At 34.4% G+C, this 26,208-nt stretch overlaps 2 protein-coding genes and 1 long non-coding RNA gene across 5 annotated transcripts in view; 1 reads left to right on the top strand and 2 right to left on the bottom strand.

Moving 5' to 3' along the window:
• The window catches only part of LOC124534691 (voltage-dependent calcium channel subunit alpha-2/delta-3-like), a 31,084-nt gene extending 12,907 nt beyond the window's left edge, over window positions 1–18,177 (bottom strand). The window contains exons 1-13 of the mRNA XM_047110672.1: window positions 17,781–18,177; window positions 17,338–17,602; window positions 16,250–16,415; window positions 15,460–15,591; window positions 14,994–15,271; window positions 13,526–13,755; window positions 11,520–11,742; window positions 10,825–10,965; window positions 9,953–10,045; window positions 9,834–9,857; window positions 8,767–8,847; window positions 6,420–6,494; window positions 1,513–1,620 (exon numbers count right to left, since the gene is read on the bottom strand). Of these exons, the coding sequence (XP_046966628.1) occupies window positions 1,513–1,620; window positions 6,420–6,494; window positions 8,767–8,847; window positions 9,834–9,857; window positions 9,953–10,045; window positions 10,825–10,965; window positions 11,520–11,742; window positions 13,526–13,755; window positions 14,994–15,271; window positions 15,460–15,591; window positions 16,250–16,415; window positions 17,338–17,602; window positions 17,781–18,034 (2,070 nt within the window). The 5' untranslated portion in view covers window positions 18,035–18,177. The remainder of the gene's footprint in view (window positions 1–1,512; window positions 1,621–6,419; window positions 6,495–8,766; window positions 8,848–9,833; window positions 9,858–9,952; window positions 10,046–10,824; window positions 10,966–11,519; window positions 11,743–13,525; window positions 13,756–14,993; window positions 15,272–15,459; window positions 15,592–16,249; window positions 16,416–17,337; window positions 17,603–17,780) is intronic.
• A 1,433-nt stretch (window positions 18,178–19,610) lies between these two features.
• On the top strand, window positions 19,611–20,928 carry LOC124534702 (salivary glue protein Sgs-3-like; the record flags this gene model as incomplete). The annotated part of the gene is made up of 2 exons (XM_047110686.1): window positions 19,611–20,492; window positions 20,730–20,928. Coding segments are annotated over 2 exons (969 nt in total), but the record flags the coding sequence as incomplete, so codon positions are not given.
• A 2,404-nt stretch (window positions 20,929–23,332) lies between these two features.
• On the bottom strand, window positions 23,333–25,673 carry LOC124534695. 3 transcript variants are annotated; one of them, XR_006966750.1, is made up of 6 exons: window positions 25,529–25,673; window positions 25,244–25,402; window positions 24,818–24,897; window positions 24,681–24,749; window positions 23,993–24,050; window positions 23,333–23,768 (listed from the first exon to the last, which is right to left on the bottom strand). It is a non-coding gene; the product is annotated as an uncharacterized LOC124534695 (long non-coding RNA). The 3 variants fall into 3 exon arrangements; XR_006966749.1 differs by lacking the exon at window positions 23,993–24,050 and having other exon boundaries at window positions 24,666–24,749; XR_006966748.1 differs by lacking the exon at window positions 23,993–24,050 and having other exon boundaries at window positions 23,509–23,768.
• Window positions 25,674–26,208: the final 535 nt, after the last annotated feature.

The following is a 26,208-nucleotide window of genomic DNA, read 5'->3' as shown; positions in this document are numbered from 1 at the left end:
TCGACGCGAAGAGAGACCCTAAAAGATCGGCCTTCTCCTTCGCGGTATGGGCCAATGACTCACCGTCCCTGTGCAAAGATGGAAAAGAAGGCTGACAGAAATTCCCTAGGACAGCTTTAGCGAGAGACCAGAACGCACGTGTTCCTGATGGGAAGCGCACCAATCTCTCGCCAATTCTGCCAATGTACTTCGACTTCGCCTCAGCTATCACGTTTTTGAAGGACCTGGAGGCAGAGTTATATTCCTTTCTGAATGTGCTGGTGTTTGTATCACAATAAGGTCCAACAGGGAAGGTGTATGATCCTCCACGTCCGGTATTCGCGTTGGCGAGGTGACCAGTTGTGTCAAATCATAAAACAAAGCGAAGTCGAGACAGATCTACCCGCATGATCAGTGGTGCGTGATCCAAGCCACTCTGTATGATGAGCATTGAAATCGCCCAGAATAATGATCTCTGCGGATGGAGTCTGCTGCAGCACGGAATCTGTAGCCAATTGGACGTGCTCAACCAGTCGGTCGGTTTCGGCATTACCGCTATAGGACCTATAAAGGCACGCGTAGATTCGCGGATGGTCGTCGCAGTCTACGCGCAGCCAGATAATTGATAGGTCCTGCCCTTCAAGGCTGCCGAGGCGTCGAGAGCAGATATCATCTCTGACGTAAACGCACACCCCAGCTTGTGGCACAAAAGTATGCTCCAATTTGTACCCGGGGTAAGAGAGAAAAGACGTATCGGCAGGAGAAGATATCTGGGTCTCGGTAAGAAAGAGCAAGGCCGGCTTCGCCGTCTCAAGGTGAAAGTGAACGGCATTCAAGTTGGAGTTGAGTCCCCTTATGTTGCAGAAGTCCACAGCGAGTGTGGTAGGGGTTGCCTTATGATGCCTGCTCCGCTTGCCCCGAACAGTGGCGAGCGCAAAATTGCTCCCCCCTCAGAATTCGAAGGGCAGCCTGGGCATCCCTGCTCAGGCGGTATACGTCTTAAGCATGGATGCCCAGAGAGGGATTCTCCATCGCAGTCACTGATGGTACCCTCCTGGGGTAATGTCACCAAATTCTGCACAACCATGTTTTGGGGGGAGAGGGATCGGGCCTCCGGAACTCTCACTTACCGGACGAAACGCGGTAGCATAGCTACCACTTCACGCCGATTTTAAGTGAGAGAGTGGTACTTCCCCGGGCGTGCCGGCCCATTCGACTGCAACCGAGAGGTATGCAGTGTGGCACTACCACTAATTATAGTCATATGACTTCACGCGGATAATAAGAGAGCTTAGGGCCCCGAAGGATACTTGCTACTAGGACGGAATTGGTAGTAGATTATTATCAGTTATCTTATTTTATGTATGTAGATTTGTTTGAAATTGTTTCTTATAATCTTAGTATCTCAAATTAATAACTACAAACTATTTAAAAGAAACGGCAAGTGTAGGCCAATATTATTTTGAACATAGGGAGTTGAGACTGTCTCAATGAATACTACGAGTTAATCTATAAGTGAACTGATAACCTTACCTCGTACCAATCTTGTGGATAATCTCGCGGCAAATGATCTGCGGCGGGCTGCTCGACATCTAGAAAGTCGACAGTGCGGTAGCCCGGTTTCAGTATGTCACCATCGAACTGAGAAACGAAAATATTACTGAATTAAGATCCAAGGCTTTTTTAAAAATTAGATGCAATGTTATATAATTATAAAGAGAATTATAAAAGTGTGTATTTACACATTTACAACTAGCGTTATAGTTAAATTAATTCAAAATGATCAACATATTTTGCAGCTGCATTTGACAAATCTTTTGTATTTATCTTGTTTAATTACTGTCCTTAAAAAATCGCGGATTGAATACTCAGTCAACAGATGTTGGTACTCTTCGATTAGTGTAATATTGGCTATATTCATTGCCTTACGTCATTTTGATTTGGAGTAACGCTATTGAAACTGTTTTCATTCTGTAAAAGAGAGTTAATCTTTGTTTTTGTTTTTAATGAAAACATACGGTCGGTTATATATTTTTTTTTATTTATGGTATAGGTTGGCGGACGAGCATATAGGCCACCTGATGGTAAGTGGTCACTATCACCCATAGACAATGACGCTGTAAGAAATATTAACTATTCCTTACATCGTCAATGTACCACCAACCTTGTGAACTAAGATGTTATGTCCCTTGTGCCTGTAGTTACACTGGCTCACTCACCCTTCAAACCGGAACACAACAATACTGAGTACTGTTATTTGGCGGTAGAATAACTGATGAGTGGGTGGTACCTACCCAGACGGGCTTGCATAAAGCCCTACCACCAAGAGAAAATTTGTAAACAAATACGCATTCAGAACATTTCTATGTTACAACTTAATTCTAGAAAAAAAAAAACATGATAATCAAAATGTTATACTGATTTAATATTGAGCAATTTTGCATGAATAATTTTGTCAATAATTGATAAAGGTACTTAAGAGCTTAGGCTCGAGTCTTAATAATTAAAGATTTCACATTAATGATTTGAATATTAGAAAGATTAAGCGTGTTTAATCATGTTGTGATTTATGAAATATTATCATTATTATTCATATTTTTTTTTAGTCAATGACTTTAGATATCGAAATTCATGTACACTTAGCTATATATGTATTATGCAACTCAATCCAGGTAAGCACCACTTACTTTTCATCTGCTTAATTTGTGTATATAATTCGTCTCATGATCGGCGGTGAAGGAAAACATCGTGAGGTTGTATTTAAATTCATAGAAATTCTGCCACATAAGAATTCTACCAAGTCGTCTTGGAACAGCGTGGTGGAATATGTTCCAAACCTTGATATAATATATTAACATATGGTATAATCATCTTTGTATACTTCTATTACTCTTCTTCATCCATCTCTTTGGATGAAAGGCAGAGAAAAGAAAGTTTACCCGTGTTTACGCATACACAGTTTTCTAATTAAAATTTAATAAGTGTCAAATCAAGTACATACTTTATCAACCTCTCTTTTTCCTTCTTTGATCGAAACAGTTTGATTCATTATATGTAGAAAGTCACATTACGCATGTACCTACAAATCGTGTAAGTTCCAAGAAGAGCAAAAGTTAATACTTTGTTTTGAAAATAAGTAACGAAAAATTATTGATAGTGTCTTATCGATCGTACGATCTCTGCTTTGCATAAATCCGGAAAAAACAAATAAACAAAATATACGTCTTAATAATATTAGTATGATGACTGAATACTTTATCAATAACGTAAGATAATAAAATCACTGCTAATTTTGCGGAATAAAAGATTATGAAAATTAAAAATAGTAATATCTAAAATGTTATCTCAATCAACAGCGATTATCCAGGCAACAATTTTGAAAGCCCTATAACACACTGCAGCAATAAAGGCTAATTTACTTTCGAGGAAAACTGTTAGAGCTACACAATGCACATATGGTCAATATACATTCAACGGTGCCTGCGTTTCCTTACGATACCCTCCCTCGCGTCAAGCACGAAATGAATTAACCTTTAAGTACTGACGTGGTTTAGTCAGATCATAAATGATGACGTGACGTCTATCAGACGGTTATTTAAAAAACCGAAATGGGTTCTTAATATTCACTAAAATTCACATGATTTAATTGCAATATGATCCGTTTATTATTCATTTACTAAGGAAAATTAAAAAACAACAACATTTTCGTATGAGGTTAACATTTATTAGGTACTAATCAAAAAGCTACTATTTCGCTCTTTTTAAGAAAGCTTTCATTTCTTCACGATAGGTGGGTTTTAGTTCAAAAATATTTGGATTTTTATTCTTTGTGCAAGTTAATCATCGTGGTGTCAAATAGATCAAGTCATAAAGATTTTGAGTCGTTGAATGTTTTGGGCTGACTTCGAGGGTTTTCAACAATATTGTGACTTCGCTCGACTCATAGATAATACAATATATGCTGTAATCTAGCTCGACTGATCAATCATTGCGTTGCATCCCGAAGATACAGAGAAGGGCGCGGGGGTAACTTAAATAAAGCTCATATATGTTTTGTCACCGTCTGTGAGACACCCACGTCAGTACTTAATATGTAAACAAATAAAGCAGATAAAAACGTGCTCAGTGCTCAATTCGCGGGCAATTGGCGGACTATATTTTGTGTGGGCGGCAATGACACCAAATATTTCGCACATTTACTCCAAAAAAACATCAAGTAGCTCATATTGTAAACAATAGCATGAGTATTACAAAAAATTCAAATAGCAAAATCAATTTTTTGCCACTGATGATTTACAGATAAGATAATTGTAATTATTATGAATCTGAATATTAATCTTATAATGGGAATTTTTGAGATAATGAAATTGTCTATGTACTCTTACAGATTGCCAGAATTCTACACAATATCAAAATATATTTTCTTATAATAAACAACATCATCGAAGCTGGACTTGTTATAATGTAGCTGGGCCATGGCCGCCTCTGGTAATATCTATTAGAGCTGTTTAATATAAACGATGACATAAGGCATTTGTTTGCTTTTTCTACATAAATCTATCAATGTCTGCATTTAATGAAAGTCTCAGAGATATTCTACCGGTGCGTACGTAGCAATAAACCATTATAACAATACGCATTTTAATAGCTCAGCACCAGTGAAGTACGAAGTGTGTGTGCCTACTTGTGCACTAAGCTAAAGCAGTTTAATTTGGAATAGTATTTAATTTTTATCTTATTTACTTTCTTTAGATAATTATTGTCGCCTTAGCAAACATGTACACAGGAAATATTGTCTTATCTTATTTCACGTATCAAAGGTATTTATCAAAAAATGGCTAGTAATCCGCGACATCTTTTATTACAGAAACTAACAATAATGAATGACCGGACATAAAGTGAAGAACGCCTTGGTTTTGTTCTATAATAAAATAAGTTATTTTTACTGTTTGTTTTACTACTCTACTTCCTCCACGGAACAGTTCCGTGCGATCGCCGTATTGTTGTTTCGTGATCGTCAAATTTGGCATTTACTTTTAGATCGCTTGTTTTGATGACGCTTCCTGTTTGATGGTCGTTAAAGGTCTCGAGTTCCTGAGTTTAAAATCTAAGATGGGATTGTTCCCAAAATAATTTGTCACGTTAGTAAAGGAGAATTACTCTTGGATCTTTCTTATCTAAAAGTCTTCAGTAAAGCCCGAACTATTTTGTACGCAATTGAACACAAAGCCGTCTTGATAAGTTTCTGTGTGAGCCGGCCTGCCATCCCATTGGTCTATGGGCCTGGAAGAACCTTGCCGTATGGCACAATATATCGTCAAAAACAATTGTCATTTGCACATATAATAATATTGTAAGTCGTCCTCTATGTTCTTTCACTGTAGGCGAAACTTATTATCCCGTGAACTTCTGTAAAGTCTTTGCGTTGCGTCTCTAGATATTTTTTAACATTGGAGCGCTAACTATATTAAATTTGTTACAGAAAATTACGAATTACTGATTGAGTCAATTAAATACTATATTGTATTTGTATTTTAATCAATGAGTGCAACCTTATTTTTCTTAAATATATGGCAAATATCTGTAGAACTGGGGACCATATTAATACCAAAATCATTCGAACAACAGTTCGTTGAGTTTTGCTTCAATCAATTATCGCAATCTTCTCTCGTCTCATCATCATCATCATATTAGCCGTAAGACGTCCACTACTGAAGATAGGATGATTTCCACCTTGACCGATGAGTACAGGCCTGCATCCAGCGATACCCCGCGAACTTGACCAGATCGTCGGTCCATCTCGCGAGGGACGCCCTACGCTGCGCTTGCCGGTACGTGGGCTCCACTCGAGAACTGTTTTGCCAAATCGGCCATCAGTCCTTCGATCAATGTGCCCTGCCCATTGCCACTTCAGCGCGCTGACTGTTCGCCTACGGATCTCCTTGTTTTTGATTCGATCACGTAGAGAAATGCCGAGCATAGCCCGCTCCATGGCTCGCTGAGATACTTACTTATGTACTTTAATTATAGTGTATATAATAAAAATTGCATCATTTTAAATGGTCGATTATCAACTAGGGTAAGATTATCCTTGTCAGCTTAATTGAATGTCATATGGAACGAGAAAAGTTCCATTGTGTATTTTTGCACTGTTGCACTTTTTCGGTATAAAGTCATCTTCTTAAAGTACGAAAACGAACTGTATTTATCATCTACTTTACAAGACGTCGTGCTTAGAGGTGTATTCAATGAAGCTGTTAGGTTTGGTGATCTATTAGTGATCAAATTAAATCAGATTTTATCCTAAATTAACTAAATTAAATTGATTGCCTCATTAATTCATGCATAAAGTTTGCATTTAAATTAAGTGTTTTATCTTGTTGTGCATGTTAATCTGAACATCAAAATATACATATTTTAATGTATTGTGTATTACTCACCACGACTTTGGCGTTTTCGTGTATAACGATGTTGCCTCTATGATCCACGATGGACAGCGAGCCCCCAGCACCTAGCTATAAGTAAAATAATGGACATTATAATAAATAAATAAATATCAGACAACATCACATACATTACTCTGATCCCAAGGTAAGTAGCTGAAGCACTTGTGTTATGGAAAATCAGAAGTAACGACGGTACCACAAACACCCAGACCCAAGACAAGATAGAAAACTAATGAAATCTATATCGACTCGGCCGGGAATCGAACCCGGGACCTCGGAGTGGCGTACCCTTGAAAACCGGTGTACACACCACTCGACCACGGAGATCGATTATAAATTTTTCTTTTGAATTATTTTTTAGCTCATATAAAAATGACAATAATAAAATTGAATATATAAACTAACAACCTGTAAATGGCTAGCTAGCTACGGGACAAAGATTATTCTTGACCTGTATATTTTTAAATTGGTATTGGCATTTTATTACTAAACATTTGTAATTAATTACTCGTATGCACTTTAAACTTTGTTTAATTACAGTGAAAAAGTAGAACGTCTCACAAGCGTGTACAAGTTGTAGAAGCTTTTTTAAATATTTAATTGTAAATTTTTGCTTTCTTCGTATATGGGATAACGTCCTTGCTGAAGTATTTTTAAGATAGCTTGCAGATACATTTGTTTGGTTGATAAACGACAAGACCTAAAGGCTGTTGTTACACAGCAGGAAACAGGCGGCGGCTAAAAAAAGAGATATTTATCTGCATAGATTAAATCTTTAAAACAAATTTCATAGAACATATAAGTATTCAAATGCATATAAATTCACTTAATAATTTTCTGTAATACAATTCTGATGCCCAATATCGTGTCATACATTATCTATTATCAGAAATGTATGTTATCTATAAGTTATTTACATGTTTAAATAAGCGACTTACATATTGTTACGTAGTTGGTTCAGATTTTTGTTACATTACATTTTTTAGATATGACGTCAACAAATTTCTGTCTACGTAGATATATCTTTTCCTGGAGAGCGAAAGCAATTGGAAGGAAAAAAGAAAGTCAAGAACTTTCAAATGTTAACTGGTTTAACAAATAACAGTAATTAATATAACCAGCTTTATTATGTTTCCATTGTATTACCAATCATATTGCGTTTTTTAATTACACTGGCTTACTCATTCTCACATACATCAACTTTGCTAATTATTTGAGGAACATTGTACATCTCTAGACACGCCTGACCGTGACTCTGTATATTGATATTTAATATAGCTATAGCTGATAAACAGAATAAGGGTGAGCTATGATTGATGATGATATTGAGGTTCATATAGGCTGATGTTAATTTTATTATTACACCTAATAATACCAAGCTGATAAAAATCAGTTTAAATCAGAAACTACCGTACACTGTGAACTGATATTTAGATTAACATTGTACAAAAACATATTAGTTTAAATTAGATTTGATTTGTTGTTAGATCTATGATTAAATCACAAATAATAATTGTTTATGTTAATTGCCAGATATATTACTTACATGAGTATAAGAACAGTTTTATCTTGATGCACTTAAAACAAATCCTACCTCTCGTTACTTAGTTATTTTCAAGGTCAAAGGGGAAATACCCGTGTATTGGTGACCCTCACTCTAGTACTGATAACTACTCATCTAAGTACACGGTGTAATACCTACTAAGGCATAACATCTGACACACATCCCAAGACAATTAAGAGTCAAGAAGTCGTCATTATAGACTAAAATCTCGTCTTAAAAACGAGGTTTGTTCAAATCTATCGTAAACTATACGGCCTATATTGGTACAGGATTGCCAATCCTGGTTTTTTCATAAAATTTTAGTTATTTTTATGAAATTATTTTTTTCCCATTAAATGTACGCCATGATTTTTACATTGTCATTGAGGGTAGGTCGAGATTTTTAGATGTAGAGCAACATAAAATCGGTAATTTTTTAAATAATTGATATATTTTGTTCAGCCATGAGTTCGAATAATTTAAAGAAATCAAATTAATTTCCGTCTTTATAAATATTATATATCGTTTTTAATTCTTTATATACTAAGAAATTGTTAACACATAACAAGTAGATCATTCATGTAGTTAATTAGATATGTAGATACATGTATGATAGGATATAGGTATCTATTGTGGAAATCGCAGGTGTCCTACCCCAAATTCCCTGGGTTATACCTATTATTACTTTCCTCGATGTCTTCAGCTGGCAAAGAAAAAAAATTAACTAGTAGATAGAAAATACTAGTACATCCTGTGACTAGCGCGTTAAATGTTTACTATAGATATTAAAATACTCGCCAGGTAGTAAGGTAGGATTAGCTTGAGGTGATCTATGGGTATGTCGACTCCCGCTACTCCGAGCAATCTGTTAACTGGGTACTGCAAGAAAAACGAGTATCAGTATAATCCTCCTGCAATTATCCCAATTTTATTTGGGGTCGGCGCAGCATGTCTTCTCCTTCCATACCTCTCTGTCAGACGTCATCTCACAAGTAACATTCCTTCTAACAATGTCGTCTTTCACACAATCCATTCATCGCTTTCTTGGTCGTTCTTTCTAAATCCATCCACATTCATGTTCAAGGCTTTCCTCACAATATATTCCTCATTCCTCCGCATTACATGCCCATACCATGACAGCCGTCTTCCACCTAACTTCTCGGCTATCAGTGTCACTTTCAAACTTCCTCTTATGTACTCATTCCTTAGTCTTTATCAATATGAGTATCAGTATTTTCTAATTTTAAGTCTTTCATAAATTTATCGCTAGCAATTCTATATTATACTTAAAATATTTAGGCCTCGAATGTAAACATTTGTGTATAATTACCGTTCTTGTTGAATTCCTCTGTTTTTCCTGGTATCGCATTAAATGATAAGATGTCAATTGTAATGATTAATAGCTAACACTCGTACGCTGATCAAACATTAGATACTGATAAATGTACTGATTCATTCATTGATAAATTCGTTTTTAACAAGTTGGAAGAGTTTATTGAATAAATGACTATTCATTGTAAATGAAAGTGGTGACGTCACGGTTCCTCCAATTAAAACTAAATCACAAAATTTGATAGTATTTTAATTAATTTGCGTAATCATTGGGAAACATTAAATTATTTGAATTTAAATATTAAATCGAAAAACACTTTTAATTTATTATTTATTTTAATAATGTAATGTAAGTTGAAGTACTTACTACCACGTGAAATTTAATTTGTGTGTCAAATGTATCTTTCAAAGGTGATTTTTTGATATATTATTATTTATCTACGTTTGTAAGAAAATTTACAGATATTGCTTATGACTGAAAGAAATAATGTGATCTGATAGATAGAATTATATGCACACGCATTAAAACTTACCTCTTCCAGGACTTTCGTTATATTCTGAAAAAAATTACATAAATACACAAATTAGTTAAATAATATTTTAGTACATGTAATGTTCGAGTGATTTTTTGCTCAATACTCTGGTTACTCACTTCTGACGTAGAGTGATCAAAGACGGGAACTGAAACGCTTATTTGCAGCCGGTAGTTCACATCTTCACCCTCGTAATAGTGGCCATAGGTATCCTTGAACAATAACAACATCAACAAACAAGATAGACAATAAAGATTTTACTTGGTGGTAGGGCTTTGTGCAAGCCCGTCTGGGTAGGTACCACCCACTCATCAGTTATTCTACCGGCAAATAACAGTACTCAGTATTGTTGAATTCCGGTTTGAAGGGTGAGTGAGCCAGTGTAACCACAGGCACAAGGTACATAACATCTTAGTTCCCAAGGTTGGTGGCACATTGACGATGTAAGGAATGGTTAATATTTCTTACAGCGTCATTGTCTATTGGGTGATGGTGACCACTTTCCATCAGGTGGTCCATATGCTTGTCCGCCAACCTATACCATAAAAAAAGAGGAAAACACATAGAAATATGAGATGATAGGTATCTTGCAGTACGTGGAATGCTTACTCGACCTGATCTGTAACTTTAAATGTTCAGAATCAATGGTGATAATCTGTTTAAATGAGAGTACCCTCAAGTATTATAGTTATTATTGCGAATATAGCAAATTACTTGTGGTCATAGTATGACCAATTTTTATGTTTAGTTTTAAGTCCATTCATATAGAATACTCCCACAATCTAAGAGAAATTATGTTAAGAGAATTCTACCTATTGTAATGTATTGTGTATATATGTATTTTACAAAATTTTATATTCACTGGTTGCCTACACTTTGGCACTTTGTTGGCACCTTTGTTAACTGATAGCCTATTTCGCAATTAAACTAGCCAATAGACCACCGAGATCAACTCCCTAGGAATATTATGACTGCTATAAACAAAACTCACCAGCTGTCGTATATGGATGTAGTCACCGTACAACTTCTCGGTGGCGAGGAATTTGTCCTTATTGCGCCGTAACTCTCCATATCGGAAGGTTTGCTCGGCGTTCTCTTTCTGTTGCCAGTAGTATTCACTCCTCCGTGGGTCCTTTTAATTCAAAGTCTTTACTGAAGTTTCCTTTCTTATATATATATACTATATATTGTAAGAAAGCTATAGTTGAAATAAATATAATTTCAATTAAAAGGTCGTACGTTAGATATATGGAATAATGTTCCAATATCAATGCACCCATTTTTTGTCTCGACCTATGTTTGACGTAAGGATAGATTAAGTAAAATGTTGCATGTATTTAATCTCTTTTAATATTATAAATGTGAAAGCAACTCTTTCTGTGTCTCTTTCATGACCAAACCGCTGAACAGAATTTAATGAAATTTGGTATGATGCAAACTTGAACTCCAAGAAAGAACTTGCCTACCACATGACAAACGACATCCTAAAAAACGAGCGAAGCCGCGGATGACTACTAGTGCTATACATATATCAGCCCATAAAAATATACATATATCAACCACATAAAAATCTTCGCTACACAAGTGACCCAGGTGGTTAAATAATTCATCAAAAATATCTTTCCAAAAGAGATGGCATCAGGCACGTGTTGTAATGTAATGGTAGAATATGTAGGCGGGCGGCACCTCGACGTTGGCGTAGACGTCGCTGTAGACGCGCAGGCGGCGCGCGCGCTGCGCCACGAGCGGGCGCTCCAGCACGCGCAGGATGCTGAGCACCTGCTCCGTCACGTCGGCGTCCGTCACCAGCTCGGCGAAGTAGCCGTCGCGCGCGCACGCCGCCGCGCCCGCCGCCTGCCGCGTGCTGTCGCGCACGCCGAAGCGGTCGTGCAGCCACAGCACGAACAGCCTGCCGGAGGTGATGCCTCCCATTATCGATGATATGTTTTATTACATTGGTTGACGTTAAAGGAAAAAGGTCTCCTGGGGTCTCAGTTGGTATGGATCCCTCAGGGATCAATTCTTGGACCTTTTCTGTTTCTCACATATATAAATGACTTGCCCTTTCTTGTTGGGAACAAACATGATATAGTATTGTTTGCTGATGATACCTCCTTAGTTTTTAAAATTAATAGAAAACAGGTACAGTACGACGACGTAAACAATGCTATAGCTGATATAGTACATTGGTTTAGCGTAAACAATCTTAGGCTAAATAATAATAAAACAAAAATTGTGAATTTTAGTACACCAAATGTACATAATGTAAAAGCCGATGTACTCATCAACGGGGAATCTATGGATCCAATTGATTCTGCTGAGTTTCTTGGCCTTGCTGTTGATGCCAAGTTGCAATGGGGCCCCCATATTAACGGATTGGCGAGTAGACTGAGTTCTGCGGCATTCGCGGTCAAAAAAATTAGATTATGTACCGATGTTGATACGGCTCGCTTAGTATATTTCAGTTACTTTCACAGTATAATGTCATACGGTATTATGCTGTGGGGCAACGCAGCCGCTATCCATACTATATTTGTGCTACAGAAGAGGGCTATTCGCGCAATCAATAACCTAGGAGCTAAAGAATCGTTAAGGAATACATTTAAAGAAATCAAGATATTGACTGTTGCTTCTCAATATATGTATATTCTGCAATGTTATGTATGTACGAAAAAATATTAATGATTTCATGAGAAAATGTGATTCTCATAGCATTGGTACAAGGAACAAACACAAACTAGTTACTCCTGTCACTCGACTACATAGAGTCAGTAACTCCTTTGTGGGGCAATGTATACGGTTTTACAACAGGATCCCAGAAAGCGTTCAAAATGCCTCTGTTGCAAAATTAAAAAAAAATATTAAGGAACGCTTGTGTCCAAAAGGTTACTATACAATTAATGAGTTTATGATCGATAGCACAAATTTTCTTTTCCGAACCGATGGTAGTGTTTCAATTGACCATCAATAAGAAAGTGTAATGCTTCTATATTGAATAAAGTTATTTGAGTTTGAGTTTAATTATGTTGAAACAACAACAGCAACGGCCTATAAATTCTCCACCGCTGGGCCTCCTCTCCCTTTGAAGAGAAGGTTTGGAACATATTCCACCACGCTTGATACGGTTTTGGATACACATGTGGCAGAATTTATATTAAATTAGACAGATGCAGGTTTTCTCACGATGTTTTCCTTCACCACCGAGCATGAGACTTAACAACTTAAGCACATGAATATTCAGTGGTGCTTGCCTGGGTTTAAATCCGCAAACATCGGATAAGATGCACGCGTTCTAACTACTGAGCCATCTCAACTCCATCTCATATAACATGTAACTCTTAAATAGTTTTAATTGGACTACACATAAAAATAGGGAAATACTTCTACGTATGTCATATTTATGTGTCTATATTATGTCTTATTTAAAACATTGCCTTTCTACCTAAAGCAAAAAAAGGTCGTCTTAATTGTTTTCTCGACTTGTCTTGTGATATCATCAATTGCACATATGTATACACTCAAGCAATATCCAATTATAGTTTTTCTATAATTTTGTAGCTTATTCTTATCATCTGAAGATTTATAAGCTCGTTAAAATATAAAAATATATTTAATTTTATTCTGTACTTGGTACAACCTTAGTATCATAATAATGTTTCGAAAAAGATATTACAAAAACTTCACAGGCGTACCTTATACTGCCATCCGGGTCGATTCGATGCATAAGTTCAGTATAGTTCTCGTAGAGGCTGTCCGTTAGCATGACAATGGCTTGTTGGCAGGACGTCGGCGTGTCTTTCGCCTTGCGCTGCTTATTCAGCAAGTGCACCGAGTACGTGAGGACGTTGTCCATTTTCGTTTCGTTAACCGCCTTCTGGTACTTCAGCGCGGCCATCATTGCCGCAGAGTTCACGTGGTTTGCCTTGTGAATATGGAAGAAACACAAAAGTAATAATAATAATAAATAATAAATATGAGACAACTTCACATACATTACTCTGTATATATCCCAATGTAAGTAGCTGAAGCTCTTGTGTTATGGAAATCAGAAGTAACGACGGTACCACAAACACCCAGACCCAAGACAACATAGAAAATTAATGGTAATCTACATCGACTCGGCCGGGAATCGAACCCGGGACCTCAGAGTGGCGTACCCATGAAAACCGGTGTACACGCCACTCGACCACGGAGGTCGTCGGAGGAGTAATTCATAACAAGTAAACGAATTCAAATTCTTCAGAAACTAATATAATAACAACAATAATACAATAAAATCTGTGTTTATTTAAAGATTTTTCTGCAGTTCTTGCACCGTACATGGCCAAAAAAAAAACCTTCTCCAGCGTCAGCGATTGTATCTTGCGAAGAATCGGTTTTGAAACTTTTTTTTGTCGTCAATTTATTCGAGAACATTTTGACTGAAAAATGCATTGAACTTTTTTAACGGAAATTTAATGTTCTGCAACTTTTGTAATACCTATTTGTTCAATAAATATCATAATTGAGGTGTTATTTAGCAAAAACCATAAAAGTGCACCTTTTTATCAAGATGGCGGAGCTTCAATTGTTCAGGACTTTTGATACATTCTATAATAAGCTAGAATGAACATTGTTACCAATTTTCAAAACTTTCGTATTTAACATTTTTATTTTAGCTTCGTTGCCTGGGCTAATAACCCACCTTCTATTATAAAACTAATACATTATAATTCATTGGAAATTATGTTATGTTATGAAAATTTCGCCGATTCAAATCTGTAAAGATTTATAGAGAACACTTCAAAATAAAAAAAAAGTGGTTGCCATATCTACTGTTTCCTTTGAACTAATTTTCAATTAGTCTATCTTTAAGCACCAATACTTAGTATCGTACCGTTTTGGTTTCAAGGGTGGGTGAGTCAATCGGTGTAATTATAGATAGCAGGGTTGTCGGCCCATTGACGCTGTGAGATACTAATTACATGTTTGTAGGTTTGGGTTCCTATTATGAGGTATAGTTTTTGAAACTTTTTTTATATGTCTAATATTTCGAGTAATATCAATCAGATGCAATAATAATTCCATTAAAAAAACATAACTTATCTTTTATCAGCTGTTATCGATTCTATATTTTTAAAAAAAATCAGTTCCTTAACTTGATAGCATCAGCTTACTCACTGGTACCAGTTTTTCGTTGAAGCATGGAATGGGAGATTCGACCACGACATTGAAACGAAGCACATTGACCTGGTCGTCATCTGTCAGTGCGCTGAGCAGTGCCAGTGTGAACTGTTCCGCTATGACTAAGTTGGAAGAGTTCATGGAACCAGAAGCGTCGAGAAGTATCAGCACGTCTATAGGGGCGCCGCTAGCGCTCACATACCACGGACGAAGTCGACAGTCGTATAAATATTCGCCATCCGTCTTCAGCTTGTACATATTTTGCCATAAGGCCGCTAGAATATATTTCATTGAACTTTATCTTCGCATTTCGATTAAAATATAAAACATATTATTTTTATCAATGTTTTAATTAGAAATTCGTGTTTCTGATAAGCAAATTGCGAGTAACAAAAGATTTGCAATTATGAGAAATTTCCTAAAATAATATTCGATAGAGTATTCAAATAAATTGTTATCATACCAGGATAATGTCTCAGGAAACCCTTGGCACTGCACATGTATTGGAAGTCGAGTGTGGCATCTTGGGCGTAATTTTCTCTAAAAGTAGACAATAGTCCTTCTGTCCAATGTACATGTTCAAGAACCCGAGGATCTAGAAAGACACATCCCTATCAGTATTATACATGTCAAAGTAACTGTATGTAACTTATTTGCGATTAGATTACTGAAAAAATTTAGATTAAATATGATAAAGAGGTAGTTTGAGTCCCGGGGAAGGAGACAGTTTAGTTTTTATCATGAAAATTATGCATTAAGAGTGTGAAAAGGGACTGAAAATTTGTATGGAGAATCTATGATTTCTTAAGTAAGGAATATAAAAGTCATAATACTTTAACTTTTCGTTAATCTATGTTACATTACATAAAAATAAATGGCTAAATCCTTAAGGAGTTTGTATAGGATGTATGATAAAATAGGGGTAATTGTTCTGTGAATGTGCTTGTAAATATATAGAAAAAGATTAGATATTAGTGATAAGCATTAAAATTTTTTAAAAAAATGATTAAAAAAAAACCTATAACCATTCGAAATTAATAGAAAAAAATGGGACTTCCGGCAAGTAATATTTTTTTATCAGTACAAAATAACATATAAACTTCGAAGTTCGACACTAGATTATAATTCTTGATCTTCGGTTAAGATTCACGAATTGTTCTCAATTTAATATAATTTATTCTCCAAAAATATGCTTTTGTATAATAGCACAAAGATTTATCACGCGAAACAAGTAAATGAGAGATCGTTCTTACCACATTCAAATACTTCTAAAGCGACGTGCACGCTGGTGTACTCTAAAGATACATTCGCGTCAAAGTGTACGCTACTCGTAAGTTTCACTTTGTTCAGGCTGCTGCAATTCAAAGGAAGCTCCAAGTCTTTCTCCTGTTTCTCCTCTTGTTTTAAGACATCTATGTCCTAAAACACACTTTTTGCTTAAGTAATATTAGGTTTCTCATAATACGTATTGTGATAGGGTTTTAGAATTGTTGAAATCGTTGGTTATCATGGTCGTTTTTTGTATGTAAAAATGTTTTATTTTATTTTTATTTTTGTGGGGTTTTTTTATTGTTGTTCTTATTTGAATGGATATGATGAATAAAGTTTATTTTGATTTTGATTATTTTTATTCTTTTTTCGAAGAATTTCTGTTGTAACGACAGGACATTAGCATTTACTTTCTTAAAATGAAAATCAAAATATAATTTATTCAAGTAGGCTTTTACAAGAACTTTTGAATCGTCATTTAACAATTATATTAAGTGAAGTAACAACTGGTGACGGAAAGTAGATTCTACCGAGAAGATCCGACAAGATACTCAGTATTTCCTCTTTTTCAACATTTTTAAAATACAGTCATGTTAGATATTTACAATTATATAATATGAATGTAGTATATCCTGCCTTGAAGTCATCAAGTATTAATTTCACGCTTTGTATCGTCTGTATAATCTTGTATTGAATAATATCCCTTCTTTAAACTGAATGTATTTTAGCTAACTTTAATGTTTCTCTATTTTCAACCGACTTCAAAAAAAGGAGGAGGTTCTCAATTCGACCCGTATGTTTTTTTCTGTATTCTGTTCGATTTGAACAAATCTTTTTTCGCCGTATAGGTAATAACACCTCAAGGGTGGTCCCATTTAAATTCAATAATAAAAAAAACAACGCCCAAGGGTGGAAAATTGGGGATGAACTTTTTTATACGCAATATCTTCGCCGATTATAAATCAAATTTGATCGATTATTTTTTTTGTGTTCACGCATTTGAAGTCGATTTTTTTTTAAGTTAATTACTTTTATGATAATTTTTAAATAGTTTATAAACAGTGCTACTTACATCACTCCTTATAAAGGTGTAATCAGATGGAGGAGGAACTTTATTTGCAGCCAGTTCTTCAGCTTTTCGCATGATGGATTCGGCAGCTCTACCACGTCGTTCTAATAGTTCGTTCAAGATATTTGTAGTTTTTTCCACAATTGCTGTTCCGTTACGGACTTCGGACTTTATATCGGCAAAGCCTTTTAAAAGTATGTCTCGTCGCACGAACTGCTTCTCATTTTCGAACAGTTTATCTGATATTGCCTTTGCCCAACTCCGTACCCTTATTGAGATGCAAAAACAAAAACTCGTTGTAGAAATTCTATTAATTATATTGCTAAGATTTTTCTTACTTAGAATTTTGATTTTAATCATTTTGATGTTTTTGATGATTTAATCAGATCTTGGTATATTGCATCTGTTCGATATAATTGTGCTAATAATAATGAAATAATACTTACTGTTCCAGTGTAATAATTTTCGCTTCAGTCTTTTTCTTTTTTAATTTTGGACGAACAAAATTTACTTTCGTTACATTCGCTATTTTCAACGGTACACTTTTTGTTTTACTTTTATTCACTAACAAGTGCCCCTGGTGTTCCTCGAGGGACTTTTTTATAGTGTCCATCGAATTTGTTTTAATCGAGGCATTTGTAACGTTTACGAAAAAATAACATATTAGTAAAATTATGAAGAGATTTATATTTTTATGCATTTTATATAATTAATTAATTATAATTTTAGTGGTACTAGGTAATAGGACGGACATTTTCGGCTTGGAGAGCAACGTGAGGCGGCCGGCAATAGCGCAAACTGGGTGCAGACTCCGCGACTCGTAGGGAACAAGGCTCCCGCCATTCCGGCGCCACTCTCCCCTTGCCAGTGCGAATCACATCTGACCTACATTCGAAGATGGTGATCTAAGATTCAACTACACTAGTTTTCGTGAACCATCACCCATGATTATAAACGTATCATTTATTAATCTATAAAAGGATAAGAAATTAAAAATCGACATTATAAGCGAATCTGAGAAGAATATTTAGGGAAATTTATAATCTTAATATATAAGTAGATACTTGGAGAACGGTTTGTAGCCGCTCGAGAGCATAGTAGAGAGCTCGACCAAAACTCTTCAAAAAAACTCTACCAATACTTTTTGGCAAATGGCAACATAATGTTAGAACTCTATCAACAACCCACTGATTGTTCTTTGAAAAACACAAATTCGGTGTAATTGGCCTTTTTGAAATCCGCCGTATCGGCACATTAATCCAGGAATACGACATTTTATTTTTTTGCTATACAGGTGAAACACGTGGTTTGTATGGTTGGATTCATTGTTAAGAAATATCAAAATAATATAATATATAATAATATAAATAGAGGAAGAACATTTCTTGTTGAAATTATATTTTCAAATTAGCTGGTGAAAACTGGATGACAATCGCCAAAGATAGAGACAAATGGAAAAGTCTGGAAGAAGCCTTCACCCTCACATAAGAGGGTTTCTTGCATGCTTGTATGTAAAATAACTGAAATATTTTAACTTACCATTATAAATTTAACTAATATTATAATGAAAATGTTATTAAATGTAAATCATAAATTAATTTTAATTCTATGCGAGAAATAAAAGGCTTTCTATTCTACTTATAAAATATACACAAAGATTTATAAAGAGTTTTATATATATTGGTGTACCTAGTAGATTTTCAGTTAGCCACTGCAACTCCTTACATTACATTTTAGTTAAAATAAAACGACAATTAACGACAAACGACAAAAATGTCGGAAAAAAAACAACAAAAATAAAAGGTAAAAATATAAAACAACAACTGACGTCCATCCGTGCCAAGCGGGGCTGCTAGTTCTGTATATTTTATCTATTATAGAATAGTATTTTATAATATTTTAGCACGTGGTGTTATAATATTATATATTTTTGTTATTTACTGGATATGATATAAGATATGATTAATTTTATTGATAAAGAAAGTGATAATCAAACGATAGGAACAAATCAAATTAGTTAGATGGTTAAGATTTGTACGATAAAACGTTTTGATTAAACGTCGTGACTATATATATATCGTTACGGCGATTATTACTAATCACATTGCAAAATACATAACAAACATGAGAGGTACGTTTGTAAAATTAATTATAACAAAATATTGATTTTGCAATTTTATTATAATATGTTGTACCTACGTGTGGATTAAATATTTTGAAATTTTGATAACACGTTTGGTGCCGATGTTATGTATATGTAAAAATATATTCGTTAATTAATTATTTTATATAAACAATACTTATTTTATTTTCTTGTTTGTTCAGCTATCGTAGCCGTACTTTTCGTGGCTGTGGCCATTGCAAATGGCGAAATCAACCAGTGTCCCCCTGAACAAGAAGAAGACTGGACCATCGAACAACTTCTTCGGCATGAAGACTGTAACAAATTTTACAAGTGTACTTTCGGAAAACCTGTAGTTATGGAGTGCCCAGCTGACCTGTACTTCAATTTAGAAACCTGGCAATGTGACTGGCAAGCTAATGTAGACTGTACCGGCAGGAATGTTCCCGATGAAACAACAACAAGCAGACCAATAACATCAACACAAGCTCCAAGCACAACCACATCTACAACAACAACGACACCGAGACCAACAACGACTTCAACTACGACTACTACAACAACAACACCAAAACCAACAACTACTTCAACTACGACTACTACAACAACGACACCAAAACCAACAACTACTTCAACTACAACTACTACAACAACGACACCAAAACCAACAACGACTTCAACTACGACTACTACAACAACGACACCAAAACCAACAACAACTTCAACTACGACTACTACAACAACGACACCAAAACCAACAACTACTACAACAACCACAACAACACCAAGACCAACGACTACTACCACAACTACAACAACACCTAGACCAACGACTACAACGACGACGACAGTGAGGCCATCTACAACCACGAACTCACCTAATCCTGATCTGAATGCGAATGGATGTCCAGTTAATCCTCATATTCATTGGCTCCTTCCTCACGAGGAAAATTGCAACCAATTTTATTACTGTGTGTGGGGTGAGAAAGTGCTGAGAAGTTGTCCTAGCAGTCTCCACTTTAACAGGAGAATTCAGGTGAGTCATTAACTGTTTATCATACCGTAAGAACAAGTCGTAAATAAACAAATGACAAATTTTATTATTAAAATTATACCTAGAAACGAATAATTGCTATTTTTAATTACAGTAATTTATTATACTATTAATTAGTCCTTACAATTATGAAATTATGAATTGTTTGGAATATTTTTAGCAATATATTGTTTAATATATATAAAGTATGTAACGAAATTAAAAATATTTTTTTACCAGGTATGTGATTGGCCACACGATGCCGGCTGTGCTGTTTCCTTCAGCAAACACTTGGTCAATCGGAGAGCGTTGATAGCCAGCTTGTAAACGAAAGGAAAATGAACTCTGCATTCGATTCTGTGTTATTTTGCATAATATTTATGAACAAAAGTATTATTGTATGTGATTTTAAGGATTAAAATATATTTTACAATTTCTATATTTTGTTTATTCTTTATTTTTATTTTTGTAATCAGTAGTCAATATACTACTTAATAGAAACTGATCATATATTCTATATATTCTACCGTCAAGCAGGGGTTAGTATTGCTATGTGATTCCCAAACTCAGATATTGATTCCTTAAGTGGATTTTTTAATGAAAAATCTATTTAGTATTCAGAAACTCAAATTATACGCTAGCGCCATTTTGTGAGATTCTAAGTAATACGAACTAATTTTAGTGAGAACTGTATTATATGACATTAACTGGCATTTTGTATCTCGATTTCGAACCTAAAAATTAAAATTTAACTCGATTACTGTTGTTCTGTTTGTTGTAAGAATCTGGTCAAAAGTCATAATAATTTATATGTCATTTTAAAAGTTGTTTAATAGCACCGAATAAGATTTAAAAGTAAGTATTATTTAATTAGTTATGAAACCTTTTATGATTGAATTGTTTGGTATTCATTAACAAATAAATCATACTTTCATTCTAGATGGCAATACCCTGGATTATGTTGAATCTCTTAACGGAAGGACATGAGCAGACGAGCTAGAAGTGTTTCACTAGTATTCACTAAGCCACTTAAGCAAGTCAGAGCGATGTTTACATAGTATTTATATAGTATTTGTCAATAAGGTTTCGCAACTATGAATACATTCGTATTTATCGACTCAGTGAAGACCTCATTGACGACCTCATTCCTTGGATGGATTCTCCCGTTGATCTCCATTATCAAGCGTGGACTTCCGATTAAGTCTAAGGTATGCACACTGTTGTCTCACTAATATGTTAAACGTATTTTATTAAATTTGTTTCTCATAACATTATAAAATTATTTATGTATACAATGATATTTTAATAAACAGATATGTTATACCCATACTAAACAACAGAAAAAAGTGTGCCGTGCCGGGGACCATTTATTTTACATTTCGTTACAAGTAAAAAGGATTGCTTGATAAAAACAATAAGTAAAAGGGATAACTAGATGTTTTAATTACGCAAAACGTATTACTACATAATTATGATGTATTATAACGTATTACTGGCATAATTATGATGAAAACGACTAAAAGCAAACGTCCCAATTAGGACGTTTTCTAGTCTTCACTTTTTGCGCGTTAATGACATATCTGTTTACTAGAACATCATTGTATGTATATAAATAATTTATTAATTTGTTTGATTAAGCGTTTGTTAATGTGTCCGTCTTGCCACTCTAATTCCCTTTGATTCGCGTTCAAAAAACCGCTTTTACGAACGCCACGAGTAGGAAGACCATTAAGGGCGAACCGTCGCGTCGGTCGAGGCAACTCTCCCGTATTCTTATAATTTTATTTAACTTAGACTTTCATTGCAATTATTTGACCAAGAGATTAGATAATATGAAGGGAGGTAATTGTCTACAATATTCCATGCGAGAAATGTTATGTTGATTAGTTGAAATTGTAACAATTGTGTATATACTATATATCTATAACTGAAACTCTAAACAATGTTGTTATCTATCTATCTATTTTAAATTTACAGATCGTGGATTCATACGGTAGGATTAGTGATGACAGTTTCGTTTTTAAAAATCGTGTTATTAAAAACCATCTATCGAATTTAACTAGCTTCGGTTAAGTTGCCTATTTATTGGGTAATAATTGTCTTATAAAAATATTTGTGATCACTATTATTGTGTAAAACCTGTGATATATTGTTTAAATCTATATATTTTCAGGGGACTCTGGCTACCCACACCAGCCGTATCTAATGACTCCAGTAAGAAATAGTATTAATGGTACTCTCGAAGCGTACTATAACCAGTTGCACGCTAACTCGTAGTTCGGTAGAAAGGGCTATTGGGGTAGGTACTCAAGGCACGATTTCGCAGCGTTTTGAGTCACAATATACTTCACTATAATCCGGAAAAGGCATCGAAAATTATAATCGCATGCTGTGTACTCCATAATCTAGGCAATCGCGCAGTTAGTCTTCTCCAGTATTAAGCGAAGATGGCCTGCAAATGAAAACACGCAGCAAGATCTACAATTCTTAGACTCTTAAAGGAAAAATCATATGTAACTCGGGGCGAAGCATAAATGATCAGTTGGCATAACGTACATATTATTTTAGTATCCATAACTCAGTTATAAGCATGAGAAACATATCATATTATTACATATCACCATGGACGATTTAGGTTGGTTATATCTTTAGTTAAATGTTTTAACATTCAAATCAATTATAACAAATAAAAAAAATGTAAAGGAATTCTTGTGTACAAAAGGTTATTTATTATAAAATTCCTAAGTCATTGCGATCATCAATGAAACCACACACACCTTGGGAATGAAATTATTGCCTAGCTATCTCTGTTGTATTGAATAATTATTTGTAATGCCTGTATTTAGAAAAGTTTTTTAAAAAAAGTATTATATTAATGTAATGCATGCTTAATCATCATTATAAAATTGCATAGGACTCATATATATATTTATTAATTTTTAATATCGAAACTCAGATTATGATACAAAGTGATTGTAAACTCATGCAGGCATATTAAAATAACATTAATAAACATACAAAAAAGTATTTATTTATTTTAGATTCGGTTAGCAGCCTTCAACCCTCCTCCATGGAATTAAGCCCTTCTCCAAGAGCCTTAACTATTATTATTAGGACATTATAAGTTTGGGCAATCTCTTCCTTCGCTTTGATGACTCTCCCTTCATGGGAAAGCAGCTGGTTCTCTAATGTCAAAGACTTCTCAGCCATGCTGTTAAATTGAGTGTTGTTGTGATGGTGATGATCGTCTCAAAGTTCGAAATGTACGACGCCTTGGACCTGAAAAATAAATAAAACAAATCACAGTATTAAAAAAAATAAAAATTATGTATTATGTTGTTAGTGCTTAACATGTGGTGCTGGTTTATTATTGTTATAATAAGCCAAAATCCTGCATCCAAACCCATTTGCTTAATAAGATATTATACCCATGGTACATAACACGACAAAATAGAATAAGGTAATAATAAATAATAGGCGGTAATAAAAATAGGAATAATTACTCAAAGATTCATTGGTATTGTCTCGCTGTTGCAACTTCCAGTTCTTTTATTAATTTTTCTGGTGTATATGCAAAAAAACAGTACTTGTTATAATATACAGTGTAAACTCGTAACGAAACTCAAGGGACTGAGCATTTTTGTCGTTATAGAGTTATTGTTATAAGGAATGAACAAAAAAAAAAACAACCATATATAGTTATCAGACTATAACTTTGTGTGACGTTTTTGTGGTATGCCAGTACTTTTTATGTATTCTATTCATATCTAGATTTGTGCTGGAATCGTTTTGATTAAACAACAAAAAAAATCTACCAACTTAGCAACGATTGGTTGTGATTCGGTTTCATCCACTTGATCATCTTCTTCATCTTAATTAAAAAAATACTGATTGTATTAGCAGCGAAAAATGCTAACTCTATGCTTTGAAGATTAGATATGATTGGGTGAGCAGGATAATAAATAGTTACTGTCTAAAATTATGAACACATTTCTTCGTAATAGAGAATGGCTGTATCGCTATAAAGGTGTATCAATAAGTGGGTTTTAACGCAAACCAACCAAGTTGTGCTCACTTCTACTTTATAGAGAGATTTAACGTTATAAAGGATAATGTTATAAAGAGTTTACACTGTATATGTCTTATACAGTAAATTATTTATTTATATTGAATTACCATTTACAATTTTACCTCTTGTTGCTGGGGAAACAGGTTTATTGCCATGTTTGGCTCCAAATTGTTGACCACATTTGTATCATCCTGAAAACAGTCTTTGATGATTATATTTTTGTGCAGTCATTAATAGTTTTTAGGAATGTTATGTTTACCAAAGCAAGAGCATGCCACTGAGAAGCTCTGTGTTCATCCATTATTTGTTCAGAATGAACAAGCACTGACATTGGTTTTCCTGGAAATTATTAAACATAATGACAATGCCTTTCTATTAGATATTATACTTATTATATATATATACATATTATAAGGAAAATATAAAAGAAAACTAACATTAAAAACATACTGTAAACTGCAGAACTGCAAATGATCATAACTAGTTGAAAATCTACCTCCACATATTAATGCCACAATTATTTTTTCAATCAACGATAACTCAGGAATTTCTTCCAGTACCCCATCAGTCCTACTTCAGCGAGCAGAGTAGCAGTTTTGTTTTTTACAGGGCTTTTTTATCGAAAGAGTTAAAAGCTCAATCTTCATGCATTATTTATTTACATTGGTAAATTTTAAAAACTTACCTTTATTCATTCATTACTACATTTTATAGCGCCTCCTCCGGAACTATTTAAGAAGGTGCCTTTGCGTTAGGGTTGCTTATAGATTCATTTGCAAGGCTAGGTCTCTCTTTTGAGAAGGTACTTGAGCTGCTCACGGATGCGAAACATGTTCAATAAGACCTATAACATTAAACAAGAAATCGAGTTAAGTATTAATGTTTTACTATAACTGAATTGTCGAATTTGAAATGAAATATTACCAGTCAAATAACTAATAAATATGTATACATATATAAAGGTACTTACTCCATTTTTGCGATTTCTTTATTATATTATGAGCTATTTTGAGTTTTTGAGGAAGAAAGTATTTGAATTTAAATTTTCAACTTACGAAAATTACGAATAATGACACTAGCAACTTATCTACCTTATTAAAAAAATTCATGCAAAGGAACTCTGTATTCAGACAGGTAACTGCAAATTTTGTCTTATATTGGTTTACTTTTTTTTAAATTAAAATTAAATTACATATTGGAAATTTTATAAAAAATACTGGTTGAAAGATAAAAGATACGATAAAACATCTCAAAAAAATATTTAATTTCTAACAAAGTAATTTTTATTTCTATAAAGTTACATAGTTATTTCTATAATAAGTTTTATTTTATTTATTTGATATATTTCTGTGTGCACTCCCATCATTCATTCATTGGACTTATGCTCATTGAGTTTGCAAATAGGTCAAACATTTTTTTATTATTTAATGGTAGATTTTTTAATCATTTCATATACATATTTTGAAACAATAAATTATAATTCATCCTTTAGAGCTCTGCCCTATTAAGATTACGGCTAGGTTAAGTATGACTATCGGTAAGTCTATCAATTACCCTTACATCTCCAATAAATTACGATTTGTGTGTTTCCACCGCTGCTGTGCTTATACAGATACGAAACATAGTACCTACAGTAAATTGTAGCACCAT

The sequence above is a fragment of the Vanessa cardui genome, chromosome 13 (assembly GCF_905220365.1).
Source record: "Vanessa cardui chromosome 13, ilVanCard2.1, whole genome shotgun sequence".
Taxonomy (NCBI): Eukaryota; Metazoa; Arthropoda; class Insecta; order Lepidoptera; family Nymphalidae; genus Vanessa; species Vanessa cardui.
Note: the sequence above shows the minus strand (reverse complement) of the source record. Positions and strands in the feature narration are given on the sequence as shown.